The sequence below is a fragment of the Mobula birostris genome, chromosome 1, assembly GCF_030028105.1.
Source record: "Mobula birostris isolate sMobBir1 chromosome 1, sMobBir1.hap1, whole genome shotgun sequence".
NCBI classification, from domain to species: domain Eukaryota; kingdom Metazoa; phylum Chordata; class Chondrichthyes; order Myliobatiformes; family Myliobatidae; genus Mobula; species Mobula birostris.
Window position 1 is genome coordinate 66564926 of NC_092370.1, and position 15840 is coordinate 66580765.

Here is a 15840-nt window from a genome sequence, read left to right on the forward strand (position 1 = left end):
TGGACATGGTCATTTATAATTGAAGAGTTGACTCAAAAAAGACTAACAGTAAAATGTAAAATTTTACCGCTAGGAAATCCTCTCAGACATTTGTAAGAAAGGAAGATATTGTTCAATATTTTACTTTGATTTAAAGAAAAGGACACTCCTCTTAAGCAAACTATGCTCAAAAATATCAAGAATTAAGTTTTATTCTTTTTCTTAATTACAAGTTTCTTGGCCAAATTGTGAAAATCTCATTGATTTTACAGTTTGATTAAATTGCTTTCTCATTGAAATTTAGTACTCCTTATCTAATCTCCACCATTATTTATACAGAATATATTGCTAAAATAACATTCTGTTTTCGCTTGGAATAAGAGCAACAATCCACTGAAAATTGAGTTTGGCATTGAATACTGTGAATCTATTTGGAAGTACCACACAGAATCCCAATATAAGCCACAGAAGAAGGGTACAGTCGACCTTCACTAATCCGACTACCTGTAATCCGGTTCCTTCGATAATCCGGCACTGATTATGCTTAATGTGATCCTTCTGTAATTTGGCATTTTCACTAATCTGGCACTCCTCAGGTCCCAATGGTGCTCCTTCAAGTGTTCCTGCCCCACCTGTGGCAGGATTTGTGAATCCTACGTTTATCTCAAAGCTATAGAAATGGTCTGGAAGCAAGTCATTCTTTATCCTGAGGGGGTAGGAGGAGCTATCTAAAATGATCACAATTCCTATTTTAATGTACTAATTCTCAAAATAACTTCTACTTTGTCATATTTTTTTAAATCATCCAGTTGTGCATAAATTCATATTTTCTTATTACTTTCATCCGCAGAAAGTGACTGACGTTTGCTTGAGTTTTATTTTTCATGTACAAATAATATATTTTTTGCAATGCTAAATATATTTAAAACATTTTAATGTGTGTTTGTCCAAAATCACCAAGGGCTGTAGCAGAAAAACTTCATTCCATGGATGATGCATTCAGGCACCAGCTTGAGGCTATACAGGTATCTCACCAGACCCAATTTCTGCAGTTAGCCAATGAAAAAGAAAAGGAAATTGAAACAGCAAAACAAAAGGTAACATTTTCTTCCTTGTACACAATAATCTACATAATACTTCATCACAAAATAACTTGCAAACAATGTAATTTAGGCATTGGTACTGTTCTTATTTAAGCAAATATGGCAATCTGTTTATGTATAGCACTCTTACAAATATAACTGGTAGTGCCATTCAGAAGGTGACTTGTGCAAGTAGCTTCAATGGAAATCTTCAAATATTCCCATTTTAGACTACTGCAGCTGAAATCCACAGCTACAGTCATGGATAGTACAGCAAGCAACATCATTTTAAGGCGTTTTCAATAAAGCTATCACTACTCAAAATTTGATGAATCTTGGATGAGTCTCCGGGCGCAAGTGCAGTTCGCCTTTAAGACGGTGGAAGAGAGGATGATGCGCTGGATTAAAAGTTCTTTTAAGGAGAAGAGGGTTCCAACTTCCACTGCCATCTGTTCTGCTGGCACACACAAAATCACTGAGAAATAAAATCAAAGACCTCAGAGCAAGATTACTGCACCCAAGGGACATGGGGGACTGTTGTGTTTCTTGTTTCACAGGGTCTTGGTATCCTCCACCATTCCAGAGTCTGGGATGTAGCTCACTGGATTCATGATTCACTGCCAAGATAGGACTGCAGAGTCTTTCAAAGGCAGAGGAGGTGGAGTATGCTTTATGATTAACTCCTCGTGGTGCACAAATACAGCAGTTATGTCTCAGTCCTGCTCACCCTACCTGGAACATCTAGCGATCGAAGGTCGTCCATTTGGAGCTTTCAGCCATCATCTCATTGGCAGTGTGCATTCCACCTCAGGTCTGTGTGAAACAGGCTCCAGACAAACTGAGCAACATAATCAACGGTCATGAAACAGCGCACGCTGATGCCTTCCCCATCATTTTGGGGGATCTTAACCAGGCCAGCTTGAAAAGGTCTCCAAGTAATTATGACCAACATATCACTTCTGGAACCAGAGGAGCAATGGACCACTGTTACTCTATCATCAGGAACATTTACCATACCATCCCACACCCATACTTCGGAAAGGCTGATCACCTCTGAATGTAGGCAGAGACTGAAGACCACAGCACCAGTAGAGAGGACAAAGCAGGTATTGTCAAAGGAAGCAGAAGAGCGCTTTGAATCAGTGGACTGGGCAGTAATCAGGGATTCATCTTCAAGTCTGAATAGCTATGCCACAGTCATCACTGACTTCATTAAAACCCCATTGTAGATGAGTGTGTACCTACAAAAACATACTGTACAAACCTGAATCAAAATCCGTGGATAAATCCTATATATAAAAAAAATTAAGGAAGATATAACAAGATGAACCCTAATTCCTTTTCTTGGTCTCAGTTCAAGGATTGAATCTATTAAAATGAACATACTGCCCAGACTACTATATCTCTTTCAGACCCTACCAATAGAGATGAACCAAAATCAATTCAATGAATGGAATAAGATGCTATCAAGATATATATGGTAAGGTAAAAAGCCTAGGGTTCGTCTCAAAACTTTGCAATTAGCCAAGGAAAAGGGGGGAAGGGGCCTACCTTCTCTTAGAGATTATTATTTGGCAGCACAGTTGAGAGCCATGAAATGCTGGTGCAACCCATCATATGACACTCAATGGAAAAACATTGAGGAGAGGATACTTTCCATCCCCATACAGGTAATTTTGGTTGATAACAACCTACAAAGTTACATAAATAATATTGACAACCCGTGGGTGAAATGGACTCTTAAAATATGGAAAACTATTATATAAGAATATGAACTAGAGAGAGACATTGCAATTCTTAAATGGTGTACATATGACTCGGATTTTACGCCGAATAAACTGGATGCTAGATTTAAAGACTGGACAGCTAAAGGAATAACATCTATTTGCAATATAATGAAAGAAGGAACACTGTTCAGTTTTGAAATGCTCAAAGAGAAACACTTATTAGAAAAACAAGACTTACCGGTATTTACAGATGCAACAGTATGTTAATAGGATGGTTAAAAATGTAACCAAGGCCAGTACATGTCTGATAGAGCAGCGGTCCCCAACCACTGGGCCGCAAAGCATGTGCTACTGGGCCGCGAGGAAATGATATGAATTGGCAATAGGAGTCAGCTGCACCTTTCTTCATTCCCTGTCATGCACTGTAGAGCTTGAACACACGCGAGGTCATTACCCGCGCGTCATCCATGTCAGTGCGGGAAGAAGGTCAACTCCTCGAGCTTGCAAATGACGGTGGGCTGAAAAGTATGTTTGGCATAACATCTCTGCCGGTATTCTGGATCAAAGTCAAGGCTAAATATCCTAAGATAGCCATGAAAGCATTGAAAACGTTGCTTCTATTTCCAACATATCTTTGCAATGAATGCAACGAAATCTAAATTGCGGAATAGACTGGACATAAGGAACCCCCTTCGAGTATCGTTGTCTCCCATCACCCCGCGATGGCACCGTCTCGTTGCAGGGAAACAAGCCCAGGGCTCCCACTGATTCAGCGATATTGGTGTGTTGCAATGATTTTATATGTTCATACGGGGAAAATATGTGCTGTGTGTTTAATATCCAAACGTTACTTAAAATGTTATGATGCTATTGACTTATAAGGGACTTATACAGTAATTGACTTACCACTATATTCATGCGAGGAAAATATACGCTGTGTGTTTACTATTAAATTTGTTAGATAAACCCTTTTAGAAATGAAATTGAGTGTATTAGCCACTAAAAAGTGACTTATAGTTGACTGATCTTCTATATTCCGGTCGTGATTAACACCGCCTCTCCCCCCCCCCCCCCCAAACAGAATCGCCAAAATAGATTTGTAGAAAAAAAATTGGCACGTACATGCATGCACACACAGGTGCCCGCACAAGGCTTCATGGTAATTGTAGTCTTCTCGGGGTAAACACAACGTATTTGACGGTTACTCTTGTCCGTTGGCAACGCTACCCACCCCCCCCCCACCCCCACCGGGTCGGCCGGTCTGCAAGAATATTGTCAATAATAAACCGGTCCACTGTGCAAAAAAGGTTGGGGACCCCTGTGATAGAGCTATTTAGAAAAGCATATAATTCAGACAACGGTAGTAGAATAATTTCAAGCGTGTATAAGGGTTTGTCAAATCTTAAAACACATTCAACTTCATACATTAAAACGAAATGGGAGAAAGAAGGAGAGATAATGATATCTGAGGAAGACTGGACAATAATATGGAGGTATCAATGGAAGTGTACCAGTTCACAGAAATGGAGGGAGTTTGGGTGGAAAAACTTGATAAGATATTTTATTACACCCTCTCAGAAATTCCATTATGATAGTAACCCCCCTGCTTGCTGGAGAAATTGTGGAAATCAAAATGCAAACCATTATCATATTTTCTGGGAATGCCCTGTTATCAAAGACTGTTGGAGTGGGATACATAATGCCCTACAAGACATCTTTAAATGTGAAATACTCTTAGAGAGTAAGACCATATATTTTGGGTATATACCTCAAGAATGGTTGAAAAGAGATAAATAATGAATGTACTGCTGGTGGCTGGTAAAAAGACCCCTACCAGGAAATGGTTATCACAGGAGAGCCCAAATTTAAATGTATGTACGGAAATTACAATGGATATTTACAAGATGGAGAAGATAACAGCATCTGTTAATCATAAGTTGGAACAATTTTATTCATGCTGGAAAAAATAGTTTAACTACATAACACCTCATAGGCCTGATTTTATTCTCACAAGTCAATGAATATGTTGTAAAAAAAAAAGATCACTCCCTACTCTGTACATAGTTTTCTCCTTTCGATTGTTCTTTCTTTCCTCTCCTTTCTATAAGTGTATACCTCAGATAAATATTATGTGGAGATTTGTGACAAATATGATTATATGATATATATGTACAGTATCTGAAATACATCTTATGGAAATGTTTGTTTGATGATGAAATTCAATAAAAAATAAATTACAAAAATAAAATCCGTGGATGAACCAGGAGATTCATAGTCTACTGAGGCATTCTGTGGCATTCAAGTCTGGTGATCTAGGACTATTCAAGAAAGCCAGGTATGACTTACAAAGGGCTATCTCAAGAGCAAAAGAACAATTCTGATTGTGGTTTGAGGTGGAATTGGATGCACATAAACTCTGACAGAGCTTGTAGGCCATTACTTCCTTCAAAGTGAAATCTAACATCATGAATGGCTGTGATGCTTCATTCCCAGATGAGCTCAAGGCCTTTTAAGGGCGCTTTGAGATGGTGAATAAAACTACAGCTATGAAGATACCTGCATCATCTGGTGACCTGGTTGGCCTCTGAAAGCCTGTGCTAACCAGTTGGAGGGTGTGTTCAAAAAGATTTTCAATTTTTCATTGCTACATTTGGAATTTCTCACCTGCTTTAAAAGGGCAACAATCATATCAGTGCCCAAGAAGCACTGGCAGAGCTGCCTTAATGAGTTTTGTCGAGTTGCACTCACATCTACGGTGATGAAGTGTTTTGAGAGGTTGGTTTCAACTCCTGCCTAAGCAAGGACCTGGACCCACTACAATTTGTCTATTGCCACAATAGGTCTGCAGGTGATGTTATCTCATTGCCTCTTCGTGCGGCCTTGGATCACCAGGACAATACTAGTACTTATGTCAGGCTGCTGTTTATTGACTACAGCTCAGCGTTTAACACAATCATTCCTACAGTTCTGATCAAATAGCTCCAAAACCTGGGCCTCTGTACCTCCCTCTGCAACTGGATTCTCGACTTCCTCACCGGAAGACAACAATCTGTGCAGATCGGAAATAGCATCTCCTCACTAACGTATGCTTAGCCCACTGCTCCGCTCTCTCTACAGCCTCGACTGTGTGACTAGGCACAGCTCAAATTCCGTCTATAAATTTGCTGACGACACAACTATTGTTGGCAGAAATTTAGATGGTGATGGGAAGGTGTGCAGGGTTGAGGTAGATCAGCTGGTTGAGTGGTATTGCCGCAACAACCTTGCACTCAACATCAGTAAAACCAAAGAATTGATTGTGGACTACAGAAAGGGTAAGACAAGGGAACATACCAGTACTCATCGAGGGATCGGCAGTGGAAAGGGTGTGCAATTTCAAGTTCCTGGGTGTCAACATCTCTGAGGATCTATCTTGAGTCCAACATATTGACGCTGTTAGAAAGAAGGCATGACAGTGGCTACATTTCAATAGGAGATTTGGTATGTCATGAAAAACACTCGCAGATTTCTAGATGTACAATGGAGAGCATTCTAAATGGCTGCATTGCCGTCTGGTATGAGGTGGGGGGCACTTCACATGATCGAAATAAGCTGCGGGAAATTGTAAACTCTGTCAGCTCCATCATGGGCACTAGCCTCCCCAGCATCCAGGACATCTTCAAGGAGTGATGCCTCATAAAGGCAGCATCCATCATTAAGGACTCCCATCACCAGGTCACACACTACTTATTTTTATGTGTTGTGTGTGCGTGAGATATATACACGTACATACAGACACTCATGCTCCCTAGCACTAAAAAGAGATAAGTTTGTCCTATTTGTTTCTTTAACAGCTATATTACATCCTTGAAGTGAAGTAAGCTCAATTGGTAAAAATCTCGTCCTGGTAAAGGTTGGTTAATTTGACATTTACTCATTTGCGTTACTTGGCAGAAAACTTGTCGGTTCAAAGATATTTGATTCACAATACTCAATTATACCCAACATCTGTTGTCGCTAAGTATAATAGATCCTATTCATGTCACTTCAAGGCTTGGAACTAAATCTACCAATACTGAAGCCAAGAAAACATTAATAAGTAAGTTTCCATTGAAGCAGACATAGTTAATAAGAAAATAAGACCTAGGAACAAATAAGGCTATTTGACATGTCGAGTCTGCTCCGCCATTCCATGGCTGATTTATTATCCCTCTCAACCTTCTCCCTGTAACCTTTGATGCCCTGACTAATCAAGGGTAGCATCTGGAATACGTGTAGGAATTCCATGTTTTTATGGAGAGGACGTACGTACTCAACTCAGTTATAAACTGAGATCAAGCTCAAACTTTGGGATTCTGGAGTTGTGAAGCTGCATCACGTTGCAGTCATGAAGAGTGAAGCAACAACAACAAAGGTCTAGATTGTAAATTTTAAAATACCAATGTAAAGATCAAGCCATATGCACAAAATGCTGGAGTTACTCCAGTTGACGTTTACTCTATTCCAAAATGCTGAGTTCCTGCAGTATTTTGAATGTGTTGCTTCAATTTCCAGCATCTGCAGATTTTCTCATGTTTGTGAGTGTAAAGGATAAGTCTAGTTACAAAATATAAATATCCAGAGCACTTTAAAATGAATCAAGATCTTTGAAATGCAAGTTGCTTTCATATTGTAAGCTAATAAAAAATAAACTATAATTTTACTTACCAATTGAACTAATTCACGTTGCAAAATTTGTCGGAAATATAAATTGAGTTTAAGATGTTTTATTTTCATCTTATGTGGTCTTTTTTCATGCACATAACTACATAATCAATACATTCAAATATTTTATTACTTTGTTTTGCACTATTATATGTAATATTTTAATTATTTCAGGTCTATCAAGTAGAGGAAGAAATGCGTCATCTTCTTCGAGAGACAGCAAATAGCAAAAAAAACATGGAAGAAAAGATACGCAAGCTCACTAGTGCTCTTAATGATATCAAGCAAGAACTGTGAGATTGTCACAGGCAACTTCCCAATATGTATGTAATCTACACTAGTTATTAAGTGACTGAAAACTGAATTTATTTCTTTAAATAATGCATCAAAATTATTAAATCCTACTGTTTAGAAAACATCCCTTTAAATGGGGTGGCTTTTATTCTGATTGTTCCCCACTGTGGGTCCAGGTTAGTGGAAACAATGTTGAATTGCTCTCAGTTAATTATTTTTGATCAGGGAATTTGGAAACAAACATTACTTTCAATATCTCTGCATTACTTCAAGAGCAGGCAGAGAATTAGCATCCACTCAAAACACTGGAGGAACTCAGCAGCTCAGGCAGGATTTATGGAGGGAAATAAAAAATTGACTTTTTTTGCTAAGACATTGGGACTAGATGAGGAGAAGGCTGAAACCAGAATTAAAAAGGCTGAGGGTTGTGGAGGAGGAAGAGCAGTAGCTGGCAAGTGGTAGGTGAATCCAGGTGAGGTGGGGAGGTAAGGTAGGAAAGTGGGGGGGGTGAAAGGGAGTGATATAAGAAGATGCGAGTTGATAGATGGAAAAGGCAAAGGTTTGAAGAAAGAATCTGATAGGAAAGGACAGTAGACCATGGAATAAAGGGGAGGAAGGTGTGGGTGATCTGCAGCTTGTGGGGGTGGGGGGAGAGAAGAAAGGGGTCAGAAAGATGAGGGAAAACAAAGAGGGGTGGGAAACGGAGGGTAGTGGTTACCAGAAGTTAGAGAAATTGATGTTGATGCCTCCCTCACTTTTTAATATACAGTATTTGTTTTTTGCACATTTTTAATCTCTTCAATACACATATACTGTAATTGATTTACTTGTTTTTTTTTTCCTCTTCTAGATTATATATTGCATTGAACTGCAGCTGCTAAGTTAACAAATTTCACGTCATATGCCAGTGATAATAAACCTGATTCTGATTCTCATTCTCAGGTTGGAGATTACCAAAACAGAATATGAGAAGTTGCTCCTCCAATCTGCCTCTGGCCTCAACATGGTATTAGAGGAGGCTGTGGGCAGACATGTGTCAGTGTGGCAAGGGGAAGTGGAATTAAAATAGCTGACCACCGTGAGATCCTGCCTCTTTTGAAGGGTGTACCAAAGGTGCTCATTGAAACAATCCTCAATCTGCTTCAGGTCTTACTCATGTAGCGTTGGCCATACCAGTTACAATATATGACTTGATATATTCACCTAGAAGTGCTGCCTTAACTGGAAAGACTGCTAGAGTCCTTTACGGTGGTGAGGGAGGAAGTGCAGGAGAAGATGTAACACAGCACAGTTGCAAGGATAAGTGCTTGAATGGAGATCAGTGGGAAGGAATCTTGTTTAAACATGTCCATTTAAACAACATATTGTTCAATTTTGGTGTAATGAAATTAAATCATCTACTTGATTACTTGTAAGACAATGTTTTCCTACAATAAGATGCAAAGATATAAAGAAATGAAAGATTTTGAATTCCTGGCCAAGATAAAGATAATTGATTTGGTTTCACCTGCAAAGAAGAAAGTATTCAGTTGAGGGAGGGGGAAAAAAATCAAGTGTAATTCAATACATTAGGCTAAGTTGCTATTTCTAGTAAAATTGTTTGGGGGAATAATGTACTCATTATTTATTTTCATTGGGTTGGTTTAATGTTCATAAATGTATTTGTAAATATAAATTGAGTTCAGGAATATTTTTTACAATTTTCAATTAAATGTTTGTAAGTTATAATAAAGTTACATTCAAGAAATTTAGTTACTTTCCTTACAAGTAATTTTGAAATGCTAGAGAACTAGACTGCTTTTCAGATTAAACATTTTATTGTAAAATTACATTTTGCCATCTTAGTGAGGCAACTGCTGTTAAAATATACTTACTGCAATTCCAGATAACAATTACTTTAACTTGTATTCCCATAACAGATGTGCTTCAAACCACATGAAGTGTTTTTCACTTTTGTATTTCCTCAATGACTGATCATCTTTAGGTATACAAGTTTTAACTTTACAAAATCAGTCATGAAAATAATTACATAACAATTCTGGACATTTTATTCAATTTTTTACTTGATATTATCCTATAATAGCGCCTCCAACAATGTAGTAATCACCAAAATTTATTTCCTCAAAGCTTCACACCACTCTAGATCTCTGAATTGTTTCTTCTGTCTTTTGACTTATGTTTTGATAGGAAAAGCTGACATAATATAGTTATATTGTATATAATTTGTATATAACTACATAACATTATCCTCTTATTCACACAAAAAAAAATCCTGGTTTAAACTATTTTCTATTGCTGCACTTATGTTATTAACTACCAGACCGTTCCCAGACTATTTGAAGCTATAAAAAGAAATAAAGTTCCACTTTACTTCTCCATTTAAGCATCCACTATATCATTTGCACTCATATTTACCCTGACTATTCACAATATGGCCGATACATTTAGCCAGAGCTGTCATTACACTCAATGATTCTGTAACGGCTTTTCCTCCTTCAACGTCAGATTGCTGAATGATCCATGAACAGTATAGAAATGTTTTCTCTTTGCATTGCACTGCACTGCTGCCATAAAACAACAAATTTCACATCACATTAGTGATAATAAATATGATTCTGATTCCCACCCCCTTGTTTTGTCATTGTGTCACAATTACAGACAGGAAATGTTTTCGGGTTTTAAGTATTTGAAACAATGCAGTACACAACTCGTCTGTTGTCTGGAAGAAACAGATTGGTTTCAGTGGGAATCCCAAAACCCTCAAAGTCTGAATGGAAGCAAGTCATCCTCACCCCAAAGGACTGCTTTGAAAAGATGACACCACGCAAGGTTTCATAAATTTCACACACATTTTCATTATGTGTCAAATATTTTACATCAGATGGACAAGTTTAAGACATTCCTAAAGTACATTGTAAAATGGCTTGAGTCACTTCACGAAGGTATTTCAGCAAAAACATCCACACTAAATTGAGTCAGATATCGATGTTTTGGGAGCAATTAACAAACTGCTGGAGTTTGCGGTGTGACCAGCTGAGTCCCTCCGAGCTTTTTGTAACATCTGCAGTTTATTCTGTTGCTCCATCCGCGAAAGCGAAGTTTGATGCTTTGAGTTATTTCCGGCACCTGCTGCTCTACACCCCGCCCTCCCGATAGGGGAATAGTCGGTTGCCACGAACGTCATTTCCTGCATTTTAAATTGAGTACGGCGAGCCCAGAGGCCGTTGATTGGTTGCTCCAGCAGCTGCTGTAACGTCACAGCCGTCCGCGACGATGGCGGAGTCTGGCGGCGATGCAAGCCTCTGGAATGGCGTTAGCGGCAGCAGGGGCTCGAGCCGCCACGAGAAGAGCCTCGGGCTGCTCACCACGCGTTTCGTGTCGTTGCTGCAAGAGGCGAAGGATGGAGTGCTGGACCTCAAGCAGGTCAGGTCGGGTCAGGCCCAGCCCCTGGGCAGGGCGGGGGCGGGGCCTGGGCAGCAAGCTCGCCGCAACAGCCAGGTGTACCTACCCGGTGCCCCGCATTCCGCACCTGCCCCGCTTAACGATTCAGGGAGCCGAGCGCTGCTAACTCCCTCTCGCCAGCACAGTCTCATTTTGTTTCTGTTATCACTTGAGGTGTTAAATTCGTTAATTGATTCATATCTGCTCACGGGATGCTAATCGTTGCAAACTGTAGGGCTCTTCAAAAGCGAGTCAGTCCTTTTCGTGTCACACGTTGTAGATTCGAAATAAACATTATAGTTAAAGAGAGAGCCATGCCACTTCGTGTATTACCAGCAGGCTGTTGAGAAGTAAACAGGGAAGGGTCAGCATTATTGAATGGCAAGTATACATAATATGGAAGATGGTGAAGAGTTGTTTTCTGGCTTCCAGAAATTGCGACCTCTTAAAACCAGATTCATTAAAGTACGATTATTATACCTTGTACATCTGTGTTACAAAAGAAAACATTTGAAAAGTGTGTGATTAAACACACTAATATCTAGAGCTTAGATATTATGGGTGACCAAAAGTTTGTGCATGAATAGTGCTTTAATTGGGAGGATCTGGAATAGAATTGTATGATTGCGGAATCTCTATAGCTGGTTACAGATGGAAGGCTGATAGGAGATGGAATGTTTTATTTCCCCAACACTCTCTCCTCACCTCTTCAGTTCAGTTTGTTAGTCTGTACAAGCTGTAATGATGTCTGGAGTGAGTGGACCTGGCAAAACACAAATTTCTGCTAAACAAGTTTTGGAGTAAGTGTAGATTGATAGAACTATTGATGACAGAAAACATAACAGAAACAGTATTTCATCTGACCTCTCAAACCTGTGCTGCCTTTTATTATTTTGACCGATCTTCTACCTCAAACCCTTTGGTTCATTTGGTTCCATTATTGATGTTGCGCAAACAAATAAAAACCTACTCTTTCTGCGGCTGCTAAATCTGACACCTTCAGTGCAATTACACCACTGAACACATGTTCTACTTTTCAAAGTTTATTCCGTCTATCACATCATCTCCAGTTACTGCCAACACTTTCCCAAAGCACCTTCCCAAGCAAGTACGGAAGATGCAAAATAGTCTCTTTCATTACTTCCCCTCTCCAGGGTTTGAAATGCTCCAATTGAGTAAAATGTTAACTTTGTTAGTTTTCTGTATTTTCCTACACAAAGCGGTCTGTTCCTTACTCAGAAATATAAAGCCCTTTTAGATGGTTACATTAAACACAGGTTCTGTCACCTGAAATTTCAATTCTTTTTCCATTTCTTTATTCTGTTCAGATAAAGCTGCCCCTTTTATGTGGGTGTTTACAACACTCTGGATATAGCATTCTGATTTTTAGCAGAACTGCCAGCTGGTTGCAATACCAAAACCTCACATTCTTCACATCTCCATTGATGCACTGCAGTGGCAGAAGCATAGAATGTATTTGAATGTACTTGATCTCCTATTAGGGAACCAGACAGGCCAGGTGACAGAAGTGTGTAGGCAAACATTTTGGGTCCAGTGACCATAATGTCATTAGTTTCAAGGTAATTATGGATAAGGATAGGTCTGGTCCTCAAGTTAAGGTTCTAAATTGGAGAAGGGCCAATTTTGAGGAAATGAGAAAGGATCTAGGAAGAGTGGATTGGGATAAGTTGTTTTCTGGCAAGGATGTGTTCAGTATGTGGAAGGCATTCAAAGGCGAAATTTTGAGAGTGCAGAGTTTGCATGTTCCTGCCAGGATTAAATGCAAAGTTAACAGGCATATGGAACCTTGGTTTTCAAGGGATATTGGCGATCTGGTTAAGAAAAAGAGAGAGGTGTATAGCAGGTATAGGCAACAGGAACAAATGAGATACTTGGAGAGTATAGAAAATGTAAGAAAATACTAAAGAAGGAAATCAGGAAGGCAAAAAGAAGACACAAAGTTGCTTTGACAGATATGTGAAGGTAAATCTGAAGGGTTTCTACAAGTATATTAAGAGTAAAAGGATTATAAGGGACAAAATTGGTCCCTAGATCAAAGTGGTTGTCTATGTGTGGAGCCTCACGAGATGGGGGAGATCTTAAACAATCTTTTTGCATCAGTAAATACTCGGGAAACTGGCATAGCTTATATGGAAGGAAGGGAAACAAGCAGTAGTGTCATGGAACATATAGAGATTAAAGAGGAGGAGGTGCTTGCTGTCTTACAGCGAATAAAGATCCCCCGGGCCTGACATGATATTTCCTTGGACCTTGAGCAAGACTAGTGTAGAAATTGCAGGGGCCCTGGCAGAAATATTTAAAATGTCCTTAGCCACGGGTATGGTGCTTGATGATCGGAGGGTAGCTCATGTTGTTCCGTTGTTTAAAAAAGGCTCCAAAAGTAAACCAGGTAATTACAGGCCGGTGAGCCTGTCATCAGTAGTAGGTAACTTATTGGAAGGAGTTCTGAGAAATCAGATACACAAATATTTGGACAGCTGATTAAGGATAGTCAGCATGGCTTTGTGCGTGGTAGATCGTGTTTAACGAATCTTGTAGAGTTTTTTGAGGAGGTTACCAAGAAAGTAGATGAAAGAAAGGCTGTGGATGTTGTCTACATGGACTTTAGTAAGGCCTTTGACAAGGTCCCACATGGGAGGTTAGTTCAGAAGGTTCAGACACTAGGTATCCATGGAGAGGTTGTAAGTTGGATTCGAAATTGGCTGTGTGGGAGAAGATAGAGAGTGGTAGTGGATGATTGCTTATCAGACTGGAGGCCTGTGGCTAGTGGTGTGCCTCGAGAATCTGTGCTGGGACCATTGTTGTTTGTTGTCTATATCAGTGATCTAGATAATAATGTGGTAAATTGGATCAGCAAGTTTGCTGATGACACTAAGATTGGAGGCGTTGTGGACAGCGAGGAAGGCTTTCAAAGCTTGCAGAGGGATCTGGACCAACTGGAGGGGTGGGCCAGAAAGTGGCAGATGGAAATTAATGCAGACAAGTGTGAGGTGTTGCATTTTGGAAGGACAAATCAAGGTAGGACATACACAGTAAATGGTAGGATACTGAGGAGTGTGGAGGAACAAAGAGATCTGGGAGTTCAGATACATAATTCCCTGAAAGTGGCGTCACAAGTAGACAGGGTTGTAAAGAAGGCTTTTGGCATCCTGGCATTCATAAATCAATGTATTGAGTATAGGAGTTGGGATGTTATGGGGAGGTTGTATAAGACATTGATGAGGCCAAATTTGGAGTATTGTGTACAGTTCTGATCACCTAACTATAGGAAGGATATCAGTAAGATTGGAAGAGTGCAGAGAAGATTTACTAGGATGTTGCCGTGTCTTCAGGAGTTGAGTTACAGGGAAAGGTTGAACAGATTAGGACTTTATTCCTTGGAGCATAGAAGAATGAGGGGAGATTTGATAGAGGTTTACAAGATTTTGAGGGGTATAGACAGATTAAGTGTGAATAGGTTCTTTCCACTTAGATTAGGAGAGATAAATATGAGAGGACATGGCTTTAGGGGGAAAGGGGAAAGGTTTAGGGGGAACTTCACTCAGAGAGTGGTGGGAGCGTGGAACGAGCTACCATCTGACGTAAATGTAGGCTGACTCTTATGTTTTAAGAATAAATTGGGTAGGTACATGGATAGGAAAGGTCTGGAGGGTTATGGACTGGATGCAGGTCAGTGAGACTAGCAGAATAATGTTTTGGTACAGACTAGAAGGGCAGAATAGCCTGTTTTCTGTGCTGTAGTGTTCTATGGTTCTATAGTATTTGGTGTTGACTTACCTGGATTTGTACTGCATTGCTGAACCACACCAAATTCAACAGTGTTTTCAGATCATCCTGATCTTGGGGATCAAGATCCAGAACCTATTATCTGTATGGTCCTCTGCAATTGGATATTTGACTTCCTTACTCAGAAACCACCATGAGAGCAGATCAGAGACCTCATCTTCTCTTCTCTGACCTTCAACACAGCTGCAACTCAGGGCTGCATGCTAGAACCCCTTCTTTACTCTCTTTGGTGACCTACCAAATCTCCTCAAACTCCTAGTGAAGTAGAGCCGCTGGTGTGCCGCCTTTGTGACGGCTCAGTACTTGACCAGGTACTCCAACAAGGTCCAATGCCTTGCGAAAGTTGATCTTTTTCAAGGATGTTGTGACGCTGGTCTCTGAAACAGATCACAGGGTCACCGGGTGCTGTGCAGATTTGCAATATTGTTCTCTCTTTCAAAGCATGCATAAAATACATTGAGCTCGTCAAGGACTGAAGCATCACGAAGAGGTATACAATTAGATTTTGCCTTCTCGAAAATGATAGCATGTAAACCCTGCTGTACATTTGATTGTGTCTCTAGCTTCTAAATTCCTTTTTCACTTTCACGATGGCCTCCCATAGGCCATACCTAGACTTCTTGTAGGATTCTGGATCACCAGTCTCTATGCCACGTTCTGGCCCTCAGCATGCTGCAAATCTCCTGGGCATCTGGTTGGCAAGACTTGGTATATTCTACACTAATAAAACTCTACTATTGAAAGGCTTAGATAGAGTGGAAGTGGATGTGGATGTTTCCTATAGTGGGGGAGTCCAAAGGGCACAGCCTCAGAATATAGGGACATGG

The 15840-nt window shown here is 39.9% G+C and overlaps 2 protein-coding genes across 8 annotated transcripts in view; both read left to right on the forward strand.

The window, feature by feature from the left end:
- lrrcc1 (leucine rich repeat and coiled-coil centrosomal protein 1) overlaps positions 1-9448 on the forward strand; it is a 127057-nt gene extending 117609 nt beyond the window's left edge. For all 3 annotated transcript variants that reach the window (XM_072256265.1, XM_072256274.1, XM_072256283.1), the window contains 3 exons: positions 941-1076; positions 7646-7794; positions 8708-9448. In XM_072256265.1, coding sequence (XP_072112366.1) covers positions 941-1076; positions 7646-7768 — 259 coding nt within the window. In that variant the 3' untranslated portion in view covers positions 7769-7794; positions 8708-9448. The remainder of the gene's footprint in view (positions 1-940; positions 1077-7645; positions 7795-8707) is intronic.
- Positions 9449-10993: 1545 nt separating this feature from the next.
- The window catches only part of LOC140196708 (transcription factor E2F5-like), a 61544-nt gene continuing 56697 nt past the window's right edge, over positions 10994-15840 (forward strand). For all 5 annotated transcript variants that reach the window (XR_011885789.1, XR_011885792.1, XM_072256383.1 and 2 more), the window contains exon 1: positions 10994-11188. Coding sequence is in view for 3 of the 5 variants with exons in the window: in XM_072256383.1 (XP_072112484.1) it covers positions 11039-11188 (150 nt within the window). In the remaining 2 variants the exon portion in view is untranslated. The remainder of the gene's footprint in view (positions 11189-15840) is intronic.